At 32.0% G+C, this 19618-nt stretch overlaps 1 protein-coding gene across 1 annotated transcript; it reads left to right on the top strand.

Moving 5' to 3' along the window:
- The first annotated feature begins 1940 nt into the window (after window positions 1-1940).
- Window positions 1941-11521, top strand: LOC137832114 (phosphoglycolate phosphatase 2). Its single transcript, XM_068640121.1, has 11 exons — window positions 1941-2626; window positions 2755-2922; window positions 2991-3151; window positions 3240-3311; window positions 6130-6201; window positions 6612-6671; window positions 6760-6812; window positions 10571-10668; window positions 10759-10858; window positions 10958-11061; window positions 11149-11521. Exons 2-11 carry the CDS (start codon window positions 2844-2846, stop codon window positions 11241-11243), a joined length of 894 nt encoding a protein of 297 aa, XP_068496222.1. The 5' UTR covers window positions 1941-2626; window positions 2755-2843; the 3' UTR covers window positions 11244-11521.
- The last annotated feature ends 8097 nt before the right edge of the window (window positions 11522-19618 follow it).

Below are 19618 nucleotides of genomic sequence, written 5' to 3' on the forward strand. Positions count from 1 at the left end.
TACTCTGATCACTTGAAAGATCATTTTACTTAAACTGAGCTGAGAAGTATTACAACATAAAAAAAGTTAGAGAATTAAAAAAAAAACATAAGAAGAATACTTTGCCTCACAACCTAAAATTTCAAGATATTAAGTATCTCAGCACCTTGATTATGAAACCTAAAATTTCAAGATATTAAGTATCTTAGCATCTTGATTATGAACATGAACATTTAAACTATATAATTATAAAATTATATATACAAATGTTTATTTCAAGTACAAATCCACGTCAATTTAACATCACAGTAACACAACTTGAGTAGAGTTAAATAGAATACATTCTCTCACAATCTTTTATTCCACAATAAATGATAATATTCTCTTAGTCTCACATATTTGGAGTAAATTTCCTATCTAGAACCATTTACACTTTTATTTTCCTAACTAACACCCTTTTGTTTTTATTTCCCTATCTAGCACTCTTTTGTTTTTATTTCCCTATTTAGCACCCTTTTATTTTTTATTTCCCTATCTAACACCATTTCAAAAATAAATCAAAAAATAATAAATTAATTTTTTTTTTGATAATTTTAATTTTGAATGCATTAAAAAATAAATATTTGTAATGTTTAAAATAGTTAGAAAAATAATTAATGAATAAAGAAATGTGTTTTTACAAAATAAAAATAAAAAGTAATAAATTTAAAATGTTTAGTTTAAAAATTATTTTTTAAGAATGAATCAAATAAAAAATTAAACTCTACAACAACATAAAAATTGAATATATAAACATAAATTAGTATTTATTTTTATTATTATTGATAATGTAATTATGTTAATTTCAAGTAAAAAAATACAGGACATAATTATAAAAAAACAAAGTTAAATAAGGACTGTTATGGACATAAAAGAATAACATAATCGGAAAAAAAAATGTTCATATTGTTAAACACCAAAACACACATAAAAAATATGTCCCAACATTACTGGATTGTGCACTTCTCGTCATTAATTATGTTTCATTTCGCACAAACTATTTAATGTACCATTAAAGAAAATATTAAATGAATTATCATCTTTAATTTATTTTCATTTTTATAATCAACTATCGTCTTATATCTCTACTATTTATCTTATTTGGATTTATTTTTATATCTTTTATCTTTATCTTATTTTGTTTTGCCTTTATTTTATATCTTTTATGTTTTTAGTTATTATTTTTTTTCTACCATTATTTTTTTTTATTGTTGCTGTTTTTATTTTCTAGACTTTTTTTTTTCATTTTTTGCTTCTCATTTTTAAGCATTAAGTGTAACATTTGCATTAGTTTTTTTTAGGATTTTGCATTTATGATAGACACTTCAATATTACTTGTTTATCCACTATTAATTAATACTAATTGATTTTGGTTTTTTTGTAATCATGTCATGTATTTTTTATTTGAAATTAACATGATTACATCATCAATAATAATAAAAATAAATAGTAATTTATGTTTATAGATTCAACTTTTATGTTTTGTAGGGTTTAATTTTTTATTTTCTTTATTCTTAAAAAAATTAATTTTAAACTAAACATTTTTTATTTTATTTTATAAAAACTCATTTATTTATTCATTAATTATATTTCTAACTATTTTAAACATTAAAAATATTTAGTTTTTAATGCATTCAAAATTAAAATTATAAATAAATAAATAAATTATTATTTATTTATTTATTTTTAAAATTGTGCTAGATAGGGAAATAAAAAATAAAAGGGTGCTAGATAGGGAAATAAAAACAAATGGGTGTTAGATAGGGAAATAAAAACAAAAGGGTGTTAGATAGGGAAATAAACACAAAAGGGTGCTAGTTAGGGAAATAAAAGTCTAAATGGTGTTAGATAAGGAATTTGCCCACATATATGTTCTTTTACTTTTCTAGTATATTTATTGAATATTGAATTTTTTCCTTCTTGAACTTTATATATTTTTTTATGGAATCTTTAATCATCTTCTTGAATTTTTTTCTCTTACATTTTTTAAATTATTTTAACTGTTCTTGAATTCTTGTTCTTGAATTTTTTTCTTCTTCTTGAATCATGTATTCTTTAATCTTCTCGTTCTTGAATATTTTCCTCTTGAAACTTCTTTGGATGTTTTGTTCTTGAATTTTCTTTTCTTGAATCATCTCTTATTACACTCTTTCGTGAAATATTTAATCGTCTTATTAAATTCTTTCTCTTAAATTCTTTTAATTATTTTGTTTGAGTTATCTTTTTTCTTGAATTATTTCTTCAAGAACTTGTTCTTGCTCTTGAATTCTATTTCGCTAGAATATTTATAATTTATTTTTTAATCTTCTTAATTCTTCTATTTCTTGAATCTTATTTTTCTTGAATTCTTCTTCATCTTGTTGAATGTTTTTCCGCTTGAATCTTTAATCATCTTCTTGGATTCTTCCGCTTAAATTCTTTTAATTATTTTTCTTGATTTTATTTTTATTTTTCTTCTTGAATCTTGTCTTTTTGAATCTTATAAACTGCTAAGAAAAGAGTTTACTTGAAGCTGTTGTGGTTTGATTCCTTCATTATAATTGTACTAAAAAGTTTAAATTGAAGCCATGGTTAGCCAAACCTCACACTACCAGCATCCTTTTATCAGGTTCACTATATTTATCACATTTTCTCTCTTTTTCCCCTTATTTTATTTTATCATCTAACTTCTTAATTTATTTTATACTAGTTTTGCGAAATAGTTATTACTTGTATCATTTTTTTCATTTGGACAAGTGCCTGAGAGACACGCATTGTTGTTGGCGTTTGAACTGGCAAAGCCACGAATTGCGCCTTTTTTTCATTCTCCATCTTCTTCTTCTGCTATGAGTTCCCAACCTCTGTCACCAAACAATTTCAGCGATCTCTTCGATTCCGTGGAAGCTTTTCTCTTCGATTGCGACGGTTGGTATTCTTTTACTTTCAATTCACATGTATGGAATCATTCCAATTCGCCCTCTTGCATGCGTTAGGTGTGATTTGGAAGGGCGATGAACTCATCCAAGGCGTTCCGCAAACTCTCCAAATGCTTCGCTCCAAGGGCAAGAAGATCGTTTTCGTCACCAACAATTCCTGGAAGTCGCGTTCTCAGTACGCTCAAAAGTTCCAATCCTTGGGAATTTCCGTTTCGCAGGTTCGCTCGTCTTCTTCTTTCGCTTACGATTTCAACTTCGATGTTCGCTGAAATCTTCTTGTAATCTTGTTCTTTTTGCGTTTCGCAGGACGAGATATTCTCCTCGTCGTTTGCGGCTGCTATGTACTTGAAGGTCAAGGATTTCCCTTCACAAAACAAGGTTCCTAAGTCATACTTTGTTTTATTTAATATCTTTCCGCGTGATTATTAGTTACTCGTGAATGGAGAATTTTACTGATGCTACTGTGTGCTACACATAGAGAGTCCTACATTGATTAGGAATTGACGTCAAGGTAGTTTATAGGCCTTTGTTTCTTAACTCACCAAGGTACTTTTTACGGAGGTTTAAAAAACTGTAAGGCACACACAAGAGTTAAAGTTTACAATATGTTGCAGACTTGACATCACACCATTAAAACTACAAGGAGACAGGCCATACACGTGTGGGCCTCAAGGCCTCTACCCCTGACTGGGGGCTCTATTGTTTTTTTTCACAGAAACAGTCTTACATTACTTAAGTATCGAGACTTGACCAAGGGTCATTGCTAAACACTTCTGTTCCCTAAACAACGGGGCTCTTTTCAAGAACAAGACCATGAGCTCTACGTAACACACAGTTGATTCTGTTAACTTATATGTAGAAACTCTCTCAGATTAATATCTCCAAAAATTGTTTTTTTACTTCTTTAATAAGATAAACACGCTAAGCACCGCCGTGGAATAATGAGATCCCAACTAAGTTGGCATCTTGTATTGAATTAACTTACTGACCAGCTAATTTCAGTTTCTGGAGAAACCTTTTTTCATTTTTTTTATTATTCTCTTCTCTTATTAAATACTTGTAGAAAATTTTATCCAAGCATTACCTCTGATGTAGTGATTGCTGAGTATGACAATGTTGCAGACTTAAAGCTGGAGCATCAAGATCTGTAATAGAACTTATGCTTGATAGAAAGATTATTATCATATAGAGTTGACTAATGAGATGGAAACATTCATTCCCTTTTTATACCTTAAATAGCATATTTGTTCAGGTGTATCTCTTTCACAATTAATAAAAGTTTGGAATCCTGACTTGTTAATTGGTACAATACTCGGCAATTTGAATTTTTCTTGAATGATATTCAAGAAAATAGTATTCTAAAAAAGTCATAGAATTTAAGGAACTGTTTTTCTTAGTTGGAATAATAGATGATGCATTGTTTTATTCTGTTTCCCGATTTTCAAATATGGTTTCAAATCAGGGATGATGGGAAACTGAGTCCAAGTTGAATGATCAACAAGCTTTACATACACTGCACATTTGGCGGTGACTGGTGACTGGGTAACAGCTAGGCTAACTGAAATAACGCTAAACTGACTTGACATTGTATGCTTTCCGATTAATTAAAATAAATAAGTTATAATTACCTTATTCATTTAGTATAATAGTTTTAAAAAAAATTAATTTGGTTCCTATGTTTTTTAAAATGTATCTAAATTGGTCTTTTCTGTTAAGTCGCACCTTATGGCGTCAAGTGTTGCTTATGTGGTAGAGAGAGGTGAGATTGAGAGATGTGAGGTGTCAAGTGGCGGCGTCCCCTAAAGTTGTTTGTGGCTTCTGCTCCAGTGACCAAGCCTCCAACAACGTCTCCTCTGGCTGCGGTGCCAATGAGCTCCCCACTGGCTCCATTTCCGGAGAGCTCTCCTCCTGTACTTGTGTCTACAACTGCTCCCGTGGTGGCGCCCATCACCCCAGAGCCCATGGAATCATTATTGTTCAGATTTAGTTTAATTTTCCAAAGTAAGTGGATGGGCTTAGATTCTAAGCTTAAGAGGCATTGCCTTTTGAGTAAGAAGCTCCATCTTTCCGAATGCACATATGATAACATCTAGGCACTTCAAAATGGATCAAGTGGGTTCTCCATAACTTCTATCAGTGGGTCCCCCTCAGTCAAGGTACTTGTTCCCCTTTTTCCTATATATCTTGATGGGTAACTTCATCTTTAACCCTCATTTTAAGATTTATTTGCCATGTTTAATGGGTACTTAGAATTCTTCACTCCAGAGAAATTATAGAACTCAAAAACAATCACATGAAGACCAGAAAACTTGAATCCAATAGATGTACATGGAAATTGCTAGTCAACATACTTCCCTCGGCAGGCAGGTTGATGAAAGACCCTAAGGACAAAAAAGACAAAGGCTACAGCCATGTTCAAGCAGCCTTCAAATAATAGAAATCTCAACCCAATCACATTTTCAACGAAAAGCATCTCCAAACAAACTCTGGGCCACTTTGTCATAACTGTACCTTAGGCAAAAAAAGGGGACAAAGCAGCCACAAATTTTCAGATTGAAAACAATCATTCAACATGAAACACTTTGGAAAATTAAAGCCAAATCTGAACAATAATGATTCCATGGGCTTCGGGGTGATGGCGCCACCATCGGAGCAGCTGTAGGCATAGGCGCAGGGGGAGAGCTCACCGTAATTGGAGCCAGTGGGGAGCTCACTGGCGCTGCAGCCGGAGGAGACGTTGCCGGAGGCTTGGTTGCAGGAGCCACAACGGTGGGAGGAGATGCTGCCGGTGACAATACGGGGGTTACGGCCTTAGGGGACGCTGTCACTTAACACATCACATCTCTCAATCCTACCTCTCCCTGCCACATAAGCAACACTTAACACGGTAAGGTGCGACTTAATGGAAAAGACCAATTTGGATACATATTAAAAAAACATTGGAATCAAATTGAATTTTTAAAAAATCACTGTACTAAATTGAATATTGACCTTAAATATAAGGATGAATAAGGTAATTATACCTTAAAATAAAATCAGGCTGACCATTTTGTAATTTGCAGTGAAAACAAAGAATATTTTCTTTACATTACATTTTCACTTCCCTCTCATTTGATGAGACTTTTACCGTCATTGTAAATCACCCATTTGCATACAGTTATGTGATACAATTTCCATTGGTGTTCTTTATTTTCAGGTTTATGTGATTGGTGGGGAGGGTATACTGGAGGAGTTGCGACTTGCTGGCATTACAGCTTTTGGTGGACCGGTAAGTTGTGCTCATTTATAAGTTATAACCTGTCTCCCTCTTTTTCTTTTTCCCTCATTGAAATTGAAATTCATGTTGTCCAAAGAGTTTTTTAGGAGGCTCGCACTGCTGTTCTACTAGATTAGTTTTCCTGTTCATGTTCTCTTTTGATTATAAAGTTTGTTGGTTTGGATGATTATTCACCTTGATCGAGTAGAAAACAACTTGGGGATAAACAAGCACTTGTGCTTGTGTTATTATTAAAAAGGAAACCCTTACACTAATGTTTGGTTCAAGTGATCATAGTCAACTCTATTATTAGCCTACATTTTCTTAAAGGCAATGTAAATTTCAAGCAACACAATAACAGAGTGATGTGAATCACATGATCGTCACTGAAGTTATTCTCACTAAAGCATTCATTGGTGCAGGAAGATGCAAATAAAACAATAGACCTGAAGCAGAACTGCTTTGTTGAACATGATAAGAGTGTAATGACACCTTTCTCATTGTTAATTTTTTACTTTGAATATCTTCATTGAGATCAGTGCTTGTAGTTAACTAATGGGTTCCTTTCAGGTTGGAGCTGTAGTGGTTGGTATAGATCCAAACATTAACTATTACAAGCTTCAGTAAGAGCATCTATTCCTTTCCTTTTTATTTAAAATGTTACCTCCTGGTTCATATGTCCTCTGACTCGTGCCTCCAAACAATTTTGAAATTAGAACCTTCAATGACTTTCATATATAGGAGTTGTGTATATTATGGGCATACACACACTTGTCTAATTATAATTTATGTACAGGATAATTAAAGGTAACAAAAAAAAATCCCTACATATCTGCTAAATATATCTTATATCCCTTTACGTTCAACCTAATCAATCAGATCATATCTTCAACATTTCCCCTCTAGCTAGAGCATATATGTCATATGTGCCAAACTTGTTACAAATACGATTAATGTGAGACCACATGAGAGATTTTTGGAACATATCTGCTAGCTGGTTACTAGAGTTAACAACATCAATAGTGATTTTTCCTGGGAGCACTTCCTCTCACAAAAGGACAGTCTATCTCAACGTATTTAGTCTGTTCATGGAAGACTGAATTAGAAGATGCAATACGATGAACATCTAGATCGCATATAAGCTTAGTGCCCTGAATCTCCCCCAATCGGGGCTGCTGAAGGAGTTGTCATTGCCATGTAATTTCACTTGCAGATGCTGCCGTGGCACAATATTTGGCTTTAACACCTGATTTGACAACTATATTCTGGTACTTGCTCCTCCATGAGATTAAATTACTTCCAATGAGAACTCATTAACCTAGAGTGGATTGTCTGTATGATTGTGATTCTGCCTAATTTGCATTAGAGTAACAATCAATTTAGGAATTGCCTTTGTTCTCATATAAGCATTCAGGACCTGGTGCATTCTTGATGTAACAGAGGATGCACATCACGACATTCCAATAACTATCACAATGGGCATTGAGGAATTGACTTACTTACTGTTGATGTGATATTGGGCCTAGATCCTGAGGTAATTGAGTCTGCAAGTGACTACGATATCTTTTCGGGTCTTCCAAAAGGTTTCCTTTGCACGAAAGAAGTTTAAGGTGATGATCCATAGGGGTACCACTAGGACGACACTCAAGCATGCCAGTCTCGATGAGGATATCCAAAGCCTATGTCCATTGGGAAATGACAATACCTGAAGTAGATTGAGCAACCTCAATGACCAAAGAATATTTGAGCGATCCAAAATCCTTTGTTTGGAACTCATTTTGAATGAAGACTTTAGTCGGTTGATACACCTCAAAATCATATGAAGATATACCACCAAATAAAACCATAGGCCAAAAATGAAGAATGAAGGAAGAAAATCAAGTGATCAACTTTGTAAAAGGTCATACCAAACTGAACTAGAGCCGAGCTAAAATAGCCAAACTAGGCACAAGGAGATTGCTTCAAGCCATAAAGGAGTGTCAGAAGTGAAGTGACAAACAAAATGAGAGCCAATAGAAGCAATAGATATTGGGGTTGATCCATGTAAACCATTTCCTGTAGCTCACCATGTAAGAATGCATTTTTAGTATCTAATTGGTGAAACAACCAATGACAAATAACAACCATGACTAGAAATAGACTAACCAAAGTAATTTGAGCATAGCCTTTTTCCACCAAACAACCTTTGAATGTAAGAATGCATTTTTAGTATCTAATTGGTGAAACAACCAATGACTGACAAATAACAACCAGGACTAGAAATAGACTAACCAAAGTAATTTGAGTATAGCCTTTCTCCACCAAACAACCTTTGAACTGATCAATATTACCATCCGATCCAACCTTCTTTGACCCGATGAAAACCAATAATAGTCTTATTTGGAGGTAATTGGACTAGTTCCCATATGCCACTGGTATGTAAAACAATCATGTCATATAATACCATTTTTTGCCAACAAGGATTAGCCATACCTTCACTTATAGACATAGGAATAAACATAGGATTAGCCATTTTTTGATCCTTTGTTCTCTCTTTTTTCTTGTGCAATTATTGTCCTTTGTGGTGAATAATATAGTGATTGTTTCTTTCAATCAAACAACATATGTATAGTTGCCATTTCATCGCCCCACCCCTCTCATCAAACAACATATGTATTGCTCATTCATATGCTGCCCCATGCACCACTACGTGAACCAGTCTTTGTGCACTTGAGGTACATGCGCATGTCCTTATTCGTGCAGAATGATTTCTGGAGTGATCCACCGTTTGACTACCATGTCCCCCTTGCTCCAACGAACCCTTGTTTGTGTTCATTTGGATGTTGTTTGATTTCCATTGCCCAATAGATATATGGGCCACACTGTAAGAATTGAGATAGTGATAAAATAGGTAATTACCGCACATGTTTGTCAAGCTAGGCGAGCTTACCAGAATAGGTAAATATTACCAATATGAATTATTAGCTCTAATACCATGTAGGTTTACAATAATTATGTGTTATGGGCATACACACACTGACCTATTTATAATCATATGTATTGGATGAAAGGTAACAAAGTAAAATAAAATCCCTACTTATTTGCTAAATATATCTTATATTCCTATTTACATTCAACCTAATCAGATAATATATTCAATATCATATCATATTTTCAACATATAGTATCAAAAGAACTATATTGTATTTGTTAGTATGATCTGAAGTATCCATGACATTGCATGAAATTTTGAAGTTTCTTTTAGATGTTTGAGTTGTTATGTAAATCTTCATATGGGTCTTGAAGCCCAAATCTTGATGATATTGTCTTTGACATCAACATAGTTGCAGATTACCTACAAAGAACTGTGGTGCTTAAGTTAACAAAGGTATTGCAAGTGAGATCCTACATGGGTGGGCGGGTTGCCCCTTTATATAAAGTGAAATCCTTGTGAAACAAAAAGTTAGGATCTTCTATAGTTACAAATAGTTATCCTCTAAGTGAGGGAAGTATGTGATTTTATCCTCTTAAGAGTGGTAAGATCTTTGTGGTCAGATCTTTAGAGGACTTTAGTTGACAACAATTTGTTTGCATTAAAGCTTTGTCTTACAATTTGGACTTAGGGCCTAACTTTAGAGGTGAATAGTGTCCAAACTTTATAAGCTCTATTTAAGTCATATCCCTAGTTGATATTAAACTACCTCAAAACAACTTCTAAAGAAGGTGAACTAAGACAAACTAGGGGTGATTGCAATTAAAGTGGCCTTGCATCACTCCTCCTCATGTCCATGGCTACTATCCTAATGCAAGCTATCCAACAATAGTTCTAAGATAATATTTGATAACGTTTTGGAATTTGGATTAAAGGTCCAATTCAACTCCACAAAATTAGCATGTAAGGACGATTGTCTTAGCTTTATCAGCTCTATTAAGCAATATCTCAAGTCAATGTGAGATTAAACTACCACTGCTACAATTAAGGTATCCTAAAGAAGCTGCAACTAAGGCAAACTGGTGTACTAGGTGTGACTGTAATTAAGGAAGTTTTCCAACTATTTGTATGGATGCATTTGTAGACTGTTGAAATGACTAATAAGTTCATAATGCTGTGAGAATGATTTAATAAACAACTACATTTGTTGAGAACATTAATGGTGTGGTAAGTGGTTTTTTAGTTAATTAACCCAAAGCAGAATAACTAAAATTAGGCTCTGCATATTAATTTTATTATGCTTTAGGTGAATGGCATATATTTTTTGTTTATGTTATTACAAAATAGGTGGATAAAATCATCAAAGTCTTAGTTATATATGCCAACATTATCTTATATTCTAGCCATATATATTTAATTACTTGCCTTTTTAGTTGTTTCATATTTTGTTATTTCAATGTCATCTGATAGGTACGGAACACTTTGCATACGAGAAAATCCAGGATGCCTTTTTATTGCCACCAACCGTGATGCAGTTGGACATATGACAGCTTTGCAAGAATGGCCTGGTCCTTTATTCAACTCCAATTTACTCTTAAACAGTGTAGAATTAGTATGCAACTTGATTTTATGTCCTCATAAGAAATCTTGGATTTCAGGTGCGGGATGTATGGTTGCTGCTATATGTGGATCAACCCAGAAGGAGCCTGTTGTGGTGGGGAAACCATCAACCTTTATGATGGAGTTTTTACTTAAGAAGTAAGAAAGTTAAATGCTTAACTCTTTGGTCTTTCCGTAAGGTTTTGTCTTTTATGTTATAGTTTTGTCAGCATATATAACTTACTCTTTTTTGGGAAGATTCAACGTAAGTTGCTCCAAGATGTGTATGGTGGGTGATAGACTAGATACGGATATTTTGTTTGGACAAAATGCTGGTTGCAAAACACTTCTAGTTCTTTCAGGTAACGGGCCTTGTCTTTTTCTTTATCATATATGTTACTAGAGAAGTCGTTCATAACATATTGCGATTATTTGTATTGTGCAAACAGGTGTCACAACTCAGTCAGATCTACAGGACCCTTCAAATAATATTCAACCTGATTACTATACAAATAAAATTTCTGACATGCTTGACTTATCATAAGCATGAATGGGTTCTTTCCAATTTAGACACACTGTTCTTCTATTTAATTTTTTCACAATCTAATTAAGCTTATATCTGAATCTCTGTTACATCACTTCGTTGTGAGGTGTTTTTCTCCAAGCATTAATAGAAGCGATATTGGTTCTCCTTTGTGAATCAGAATTATTTTATAATTGCACTGTATGCTCATCTCGTTACAGAATATAAAGTCACGACGAGGGGAAATTACTCGTTCTGGCATTTCAATAAAGGAGGCATGCAATTTTTTATATTTCTAATGCTGCTGTACTTCATTTAATTTTTTTTGGCTATTTGTATAACACTAGCTCGAGTGCTTCATAAAGTATGTTTTTGCTGCAGGGGTTCTTAGAACATATAATTTTGCTCAGAATTTGCAGCGCCTATTATTTATCTCATGTATTAATTGCAGTTTAAGCAGCACTTGCAAGTATACAATTTTCATGAGTGCCTGATGATATGAAAAAGGAGAGGAAAAAAGATGAAAATGAGAGAAGGTTGGGTTGGTAAACTTCCTTGAGAATACATAGGTCACCTTTCTTTGATGATTGTGTTATACTAGTCCTGTACCCGTGCACAGCACGGTAATTTTATAAAGAAAAAAGAATTACAATAATTCCTCTAAGTATATGTGAATATGAATGAATAGTATGTAAATGATTATTGATTTTTTTCCCGATGCATTCTTTTAAGAAAATAAATAAATAAATTAAATATTATTATATAAAAAATAAACATCAATGTATACGAATAAATAATTATAAATAATACACATAAAAAAATAAATTATTTAAGTATTAAAAAATTGACATAAATTTATATTGAGGATAAAAAAAATGATTTATTTTAAAAGGCAAGCAATTTGAATTTTATTATTTGGTATGTTAATATCTCTTTTAAAAATAATTTTATCGTGTTCTTTGAAGTTATTTAACCTACAGAAATTCTTCTTCCATCCCATTCTAAGTTTTGTTAGTTTTATATAACTAAATATATGTGTATATATATAAATGTAAATGAATATGATAAAATAAATAAAAAAATAAAAAAAATATTAATATATAAGAAATAAACATTGGCATTAGAAATAAGTAATTTTAGAAATTTATTTCTTTAAGATTATTATTTAACTATGAAATAAAATAATTTAAGATTTTTATTTATTTAGGATTTTAAAAAACTTAAAAATTTATTAATTTTAGATTTTTATGTAAGAATGAAATTAAATAATTTAGGATATGGATTTATTTAAAATTTTGATTAATTTAAAAATTTTATTGATTTTCGATGTGTATCTACGAATGAAATTACAAATTTTTGGATTTTTGTTTATTTTAGAATTTTGAAAAACATAAATTTTTTATTTATTTTATATTTTTATTTAAGTAGGAAATAATATAATTTTTGATTTTGTATTTATTTAAGATTTTTAAAAACTTTTGAAATTTTATTTATGTATGACAAAATAAGTTATGATTTGTGTTTTTTTAGGATTTGGAGCTTTTAGAAATTTTATTTCATTTCAAATTTTCATTTAAGTAGGGCATTAAATAATTTAAAATTATTATTTAATATTATTTTAAATAATTTAAGAATTTTATTTATTTCAAATATTTTATTTAAGCAGAACATTAAATGATGTAGGATTTTTATTTGTTTAAAATTTTAAATAATTTAGAATTTTTATTTTGAATAATTTAGGAAATTTATGTATTTGTAAAAATTTTATTTAAGTATGACACTCAATAATTTAGGATTTGTATTTATTTATAATTTTAAATAATTTATGTATTTTATTTATTGCAAATTTTCATTATAATTTAGGGTTTGTATTTGTTTAGAATTTTAAATAATTTAAGAAATTTTTATTGCGATTTTTTATTTTAGTATGACATTAAAAAAATTAGGATTTCTATTTATTTAGGATTTTGAATAATCTATGAATTTCATTATTTGGTATGTTAACATCTGCTTCAAGGAGTATGTTAAATGACCTTTTTTTAAAGTAATTTAACATACAATTTTTTTTCATCGCGCTCTAAGTTTTGTTTATTTATTTTATGCATTTTCTTACACTATTTTGTATAAAAATATAATTTACATAATTAAATATTAAATATATATATATATAAGTGTAAATGTAAATAAGAAATTAAATAAAAAATTACAAAACAATGTTAGTATATAAGAAATAAACATCAACATATCTAAATAAATAAAATAACTAATCATACTAAAATTAATATAAACAATGCATAATTATAAATAATACACCATAAATAATAAATTGTTCAACTATCAACAAATTAACACAAAGTTTGAGGAAAATAAGTAACAATAAACAATTATGTATCGCATTTTTTGAAATCATTTCACATACTTAAATTATTTCTTCCCGCTCCAAGTGTTTTTAATTTATTTGACGTGTTTTTTTAACTATTTTGTATAAAAATATAATGTATATAATTATATATATATATATATAAATGTAAATGTGAATAAAAAAATAAAAAAAATACAAATCAAATATTAATATATAAGAAATAAACATTAATATATGCGAATAAATAAAAAAATTAATATTACTAATAAAAAAACTAAAATTAATATAAATAATATATAAAAATAAATAATATAAGTAAATAACAGAAGACTGGATAGGGCTTTATGTAATGGAGTGTTTCTGGATGAATGGGAATCTTGTTCTTATCAGGTTCTTGTTAAAAATTGTTCTGATCATTCCCCTATTCTTGCTAGTCTTGCTAGTAATTCTTTGCGGAAGGTTAGCAATTTTCGTTTCTTTTCGATGTGGCTTCAGGACACTTCGTGTCTAAAGCTTATTCATGATTCTTGGGCTAATCAGGTTGTTGGTTGTCTTATGTTTATCTTGCAACATAAGTTAAAAAGGTTGAAACTTGAGCTCCGAGACTGGAATAAAAATTCTTTTGGTAATGTTCATAATGGAGTTCTTCTTAAGCAGGACATCCTTCTTGGTATTCAAAAGAGCTTAGAGACTGCTAGTTTGTCTGATAGTGATGGACTTCTCTGTCAAGAAAAGATTGCTAAGGAGGAGCTTGATCATGCTCTTCACTGTCAATATTTGTTTTGGAAAGAAAGGGCTAGGATGTTATGGTTCAAGGATGGAGATCGAAATACTGCTTTTTTCCATGCGGTGATCAAAATGAGATATAATTCTAGTGGGATTCATCGTCTACGGATTGATAATGAGGTTATGGAGGATCCTAAAATCATTGAGGATCATATTTTGGACTTTTATAAAAATCTTTATGCTGAGTCTATTTCTAATGTTCTGGATACTGATAATATGGAAGATTTTATTGGTACTTATATTCCTGCGATGGTTTCCTTTGAGGAGAATATGATGTTGATTAAGTGTCCAGATTTCTCTGAAATTAAAAATGTTGTTTTTAATCTTAACGGTAATAGTGCTCCTGGTCCTGATGGTTTTGGTGGTGTTTTCTATCATTCTTGCTGGGAAATTATTGGGACAGATGTTTGCAATGTTGTTCAACAGTTTTTTAAACAAAATTGGGTTCTCCCTGGAATGAATAGTAATGTGGTATCTCTTATTCCAAAGGTTCAGGGTGCTGATTCCATTAAAGATTACAGGCCAATTGCTGTTGCTAATTTCAAGTTTAAGATTATTTCCAAGATACTGCGGATAGGCTTGCACTTGTGGCTGCTAGAATCATTTCTCCTAATCAATATGGATTTGTGCAGGGTAGACAGATTCAGGATTGCATTGGTATTGCTTCTGAAACTATTAACCTGCTTTCTAAAAAGGTTAGAGGAGGTAATGTGGCTTACAAAGTTGATATTCATAAAGCTTTTGACACTCTAAGTTGGAAGTTCTTATTATTAGTTTTAAAACGCTTTGGTTTTCACCCCTCATTTGTCGGTTGGATTAGTACAATTCTCCGTTCAGCTATGCTTTCTATAAGAATAAGTGGTAGTTTGATGGGTTTTTTTCCTTGCAGTCGAGGGGTAAGACAAGGTGATCCATTGTCTCCTTTACTTTTCTGTCTTGCAGAGGAAGTTCTTAGTAGAGGTCTCTCTAAGCTTGTGAATGATAAGAAGATTTTAAATATGGCCAGTCCGCACGGTTATCTCACTCCCTCTCATATTTTGTATGCTGATGACATATTTATTTTTTGTAGGGGGGATATTAAGTCTCTTAGAAATTTGAGTTCTTTTCTTAAAACATATGGTGATTTTTCTGGTCAATATATTAATAACTCTAAAAGTAGTTTCTTCACCATGGATAATTCTCCAAGATTTGTCACCAAAATTCAAAATATTCTTTCTTGTAGTCATGGTTGTTTGCCTTTCCATTATTTAGGAGTGCCTATCTTTGTTGGTGCTCCAAAGTGTCGGTTTCTTCAACCTTTGGCTGATAAAGTTAAATTGAAGCTCGCATCTTGGAAAGGTAAATCTCTTAGCATGATGGGTCGAATTCAGCTGGTCAATACAGTGATTACTGGATCTCTAGCTTATAGTTTTAATATGTATAAGTGGCCTGTTTCACTTATTAAGCAAGTTGAGCAGTGGTGTCGGAATTTTATTTGGACTGGTGATATTCTGAAAAAAGGTATTGCTACCGTTAATTGGGGGAAAATTTGTTCACCTCTTGAGGATGGAGGCTTGAATATCATTAATCTTCATCATGAAAATAATGCATATCTTCTTAAGCTTGCTTGGAACTTTGCTTATAGCGACAAACCTTGGTCTTTACTCTTGAAAGCCAGAGTTCTTAAATCAAAATATGAATTTCGAACGGTTTATAGATCTTCCTCTCTTTGGCCTGGAATTAAGCAATTTTATTCTACCATACTTGACTATACTTATTGGACTGTTGGTACAGGTTCTTTTATTAATTTCTGGAATGATAAATGGTGCTCTACTACTTCTTTAGCAAATATTGCAGGGTTATCTGATGGTGTTAGCATTCCGGATACAGTCTCTCAATTTTGGACAGGTTGTGATTGGAATATTCCCTTCTCTTTACAGCAGATGCCTCTTTTTTTTAATCATATCATGATTAGAGAGGAACAGGATATTCCTAATTGGATTCTAAATGAGTCTGGTCGTTTCACTCTTAAATCGGCTAGGACTTTTTTCTTGGAACCAGGAGTTCCAGGTGGTTGGGGTAAATTCATTTGGTCTGCATCTATTCCGCCTTCCAAAACTCTAGTACTCTGGAAAAATTTTCATGGGCGACTTCCTACATATCAACATATTCAGAATAAGGGTTTGCATATATGTTCTATGTGTTCGCTTTGTGAAAAGCAAGAGGAATCTATTCAACATCTATTTTTTGAATGTTCTAACGCATAGCATATTTGGAGTTGGGTACGACAAATTTTTCTTACTTCTCATTTCTCTAATAAGGATGATATACTTTCTTTTATTAAGAGTGATGGTAGTCCTTTGGTTAAATTGATTAAGCTTGCGGTGATAACCTTTTCTATATGGATGATATGGCGTATGAGGAATTATGCTAGATTTCAGGATAAGATTGAGGTTTCTAAGGCTATTTCGATAATTAAAGATTTAACTTGTCTAGTGGGAAATTCGTCTAAAGCTTCAATGAAGAATGATATGTTGGACTTCAACGTGATTAAGTTTTTCGGTATTAAGACTCGTAGTGGTAAAGTTCTTCGTCCTCTTCCTATTAGATGGGAATTTCCTTCACCAGGCTGGGTCAAAATTAATACTGATGGGGCTGCTAGGGGGTATCCTGGTCTTGCTACTTGTGGAGGTATTTTTCGTGGGAGTATGAGAGAATTTATTGGTGCTTTTTCAGCGTTTCTTGAAGTTCAAACTGCTTTGGTTGCTGAGTTTTATGGAGTTATACATGCTATGAAGGAAGCTCAAAAAATGGGACTTACTAATGTCTGGCTTGAATGTGATTCTGCCTTGGTTTGTGCTGCGTTTACTGCTAGGACTAATGTTCCGTGGATGCTTCAAAATCGATGGAATACTTGTCTTAATTTTTGTGGGACAATCAGGTTTAGGGTAACTCATATTTTTCGTGAAGGAAATGCGTGTGCTGATAAGTTGGCTAATTTAGGATTTATTCATAGAGAATCTTTTCATTGGTATAATAGACTCCCAACTAGTCTGTTCTTAGAATTCTTTATGAATAGGTATAATCTACCTATGTATCGTTTGTGTTAACATATGAGTTTTGGTCTAGTCCCCCCATATTTTTGTATTTTCTTTCTTTTTTCTTTTTTTAATAATATTTTTTCATGTGATGGCAGATGATTGTTGTTACTTGAGGTGTCAGCTTAGCTGAGATGTCAAGTTGCATAGTGATGCCTAACACAAAAACTTTATAAAAATAAAAATAAAAAATAAAAAAATAATAAATAAATAAATGATTAAGTATCAATCAATAAATATAACATCTCCACCATGCTCCACTTACATTATTTAAAAAAAAAATTCAAAAGTTCGGTAACCGTGAAACTTTAGAAGTATCACGTGATAAAAAAACCTTACTTCCACAACGTGGTTAAGGGGAGTGTTTTTACCTTTTGGGCATCGCTAAATGCACCTCTTTTTCTTTTATAAAGGAAAGTCCTGATTGCCTCCTGACCACAATGGGAAAGATAATGCACAATTTGAGGTATTGGCACCAGAACAATATCATAAACTAAAAATATTTCACTTCCTCCACCTCCCATTTTTTAATTTGCACCCCTATAATTTTCAAAATGACTATTTTATTCTTTTAAAGTTTATTTTATTTTCAAAAGGTAGGAGGGTGCAGTGCGGGAGAAGTGGACGGATCAATTGAGTCATTTTTACCCAATTTTAGACTCTTTCTTCCTACACCTTCATATGTTCTTCTCTCACCTCTATAAGTTTTTTGTATTTTTAAAAATATCTCTATGTAATATTTTGGATTACATAATTTGGAAGTCTTTTTCAAATTCGTAATTAGTTTTTGAATTACATAAACTGAAAATATTTTTTCAGATGCATAATTAGTCTTCAGATTACATAATCGAGAAGTCTTTTTAGCTTCTAGATTATGTAATTTAGAAGTTTTTTTTCAAATGCATGTCTAGATTAGATAATCCGAAAGTTATTTTATGAGGTGACAAAAAATAAAAAAAAATACATTTTGTATTGAGGTGATGGTAAGAACATAGAACTAAAAGTCCAATTGCAGGGTGCAGGGATTAAAAGCCTAAAAAATTATCCAAGCTTATCCATTACAAATATCCATTATTGTTAGAAAAATATAAGCAGGATAAGAATTCTTGCAAAGCCGTATAGAAGAGGGGAGAAGGACTAAATAAGCAATCATACATCCGCAGAAAACGGATTATGCTATTAAGTATCACTGACAAGATGTTCTGTTCTGTCCCACAGGAACACTTCATTATGACATGTCTCTTTTAAAAGTGCCAACCTCGAACTATAGAAGTTTCCAAATGAACAAACACAAAGTCATCTCCTCTGGCTGGTCTACCATCATGAATAGTCTCCGGATTCAATTTCCAAGCTCCATACCTTGCCAATTCAGGTGGAACAGGACTATTACTTTGAACAGGCATGTGATATTTTGGTCTTGATGGAGGCAAGTTACGTGAAGTCTTATCAGAAAGATGACCCTTCAGGTTTCAACCCCTGAATTTTTGGTAAAATTAACTTGCATACACTCCACCGTCACAAAAACATCAGTTTCCTAAAGAATTAAGAATGTAGAAGCCACCTTGATACGATGTGTGTGTGATCATTTCAACATTCACATGCTTGTCATGGTTTGGTTTTATGGTATGAGCCACATCAGAAACGGCAACATAAGTTGTAACATCTCTTGCTACTAAATCCTTCGACATTAATCTCCTCTTATTCGTGAGCATGAATCACGTGTTACCCTTAATCCAAAGCAGAGGCAACCATATCTGAATTTTTTCATTTTTTCATTTTGTTCAGTGTTCATCAATGCAATAGCTGTCATTTCATTTAGTTCATAAACCAAACACTCCTTTCCTTTGTTCATATTAAACCAATAACTTTACCATAAGTCATTTCTTACCTTTCTTGGATGCACATATTGGGCCTTGGGCCCTCTGTGTGATATTGTATCCAAATGGGATCCTAGCCACATTAAACTTTTTCAACACAGAGAAGTGTCTTGTGGATGAAAAAAGAAAAAAGAAAAGAGAAGAAGGGTGTTGTGTTTTGTCTCATTTTGAGGAATATTCTCACGCTGTGCTCTGTCATAATAATTGACTTCTTACACTCCCGCATCCCTCGGCTGTGGCACCAATCAATAATCATGCAGGTTTGATGCCGTTCTACCCTTACTTACTTCACAT

Source organism: Phaseolus vulgaris, chromosome 6 (assembly GCF_000499845.2).
Source record: "Phaseolus vulgaris cultivar G19833 chromosome 6, P. vulgaris v2.0, whole genome shotgun sequence".
Classification (NCBI taxonomy): Eukaryota; Viridiplantae; Streptophyta; class Magnoliopsida; order Fabales; family Fabaceae; genus Phaseolus; species Phaseolus vulgaris.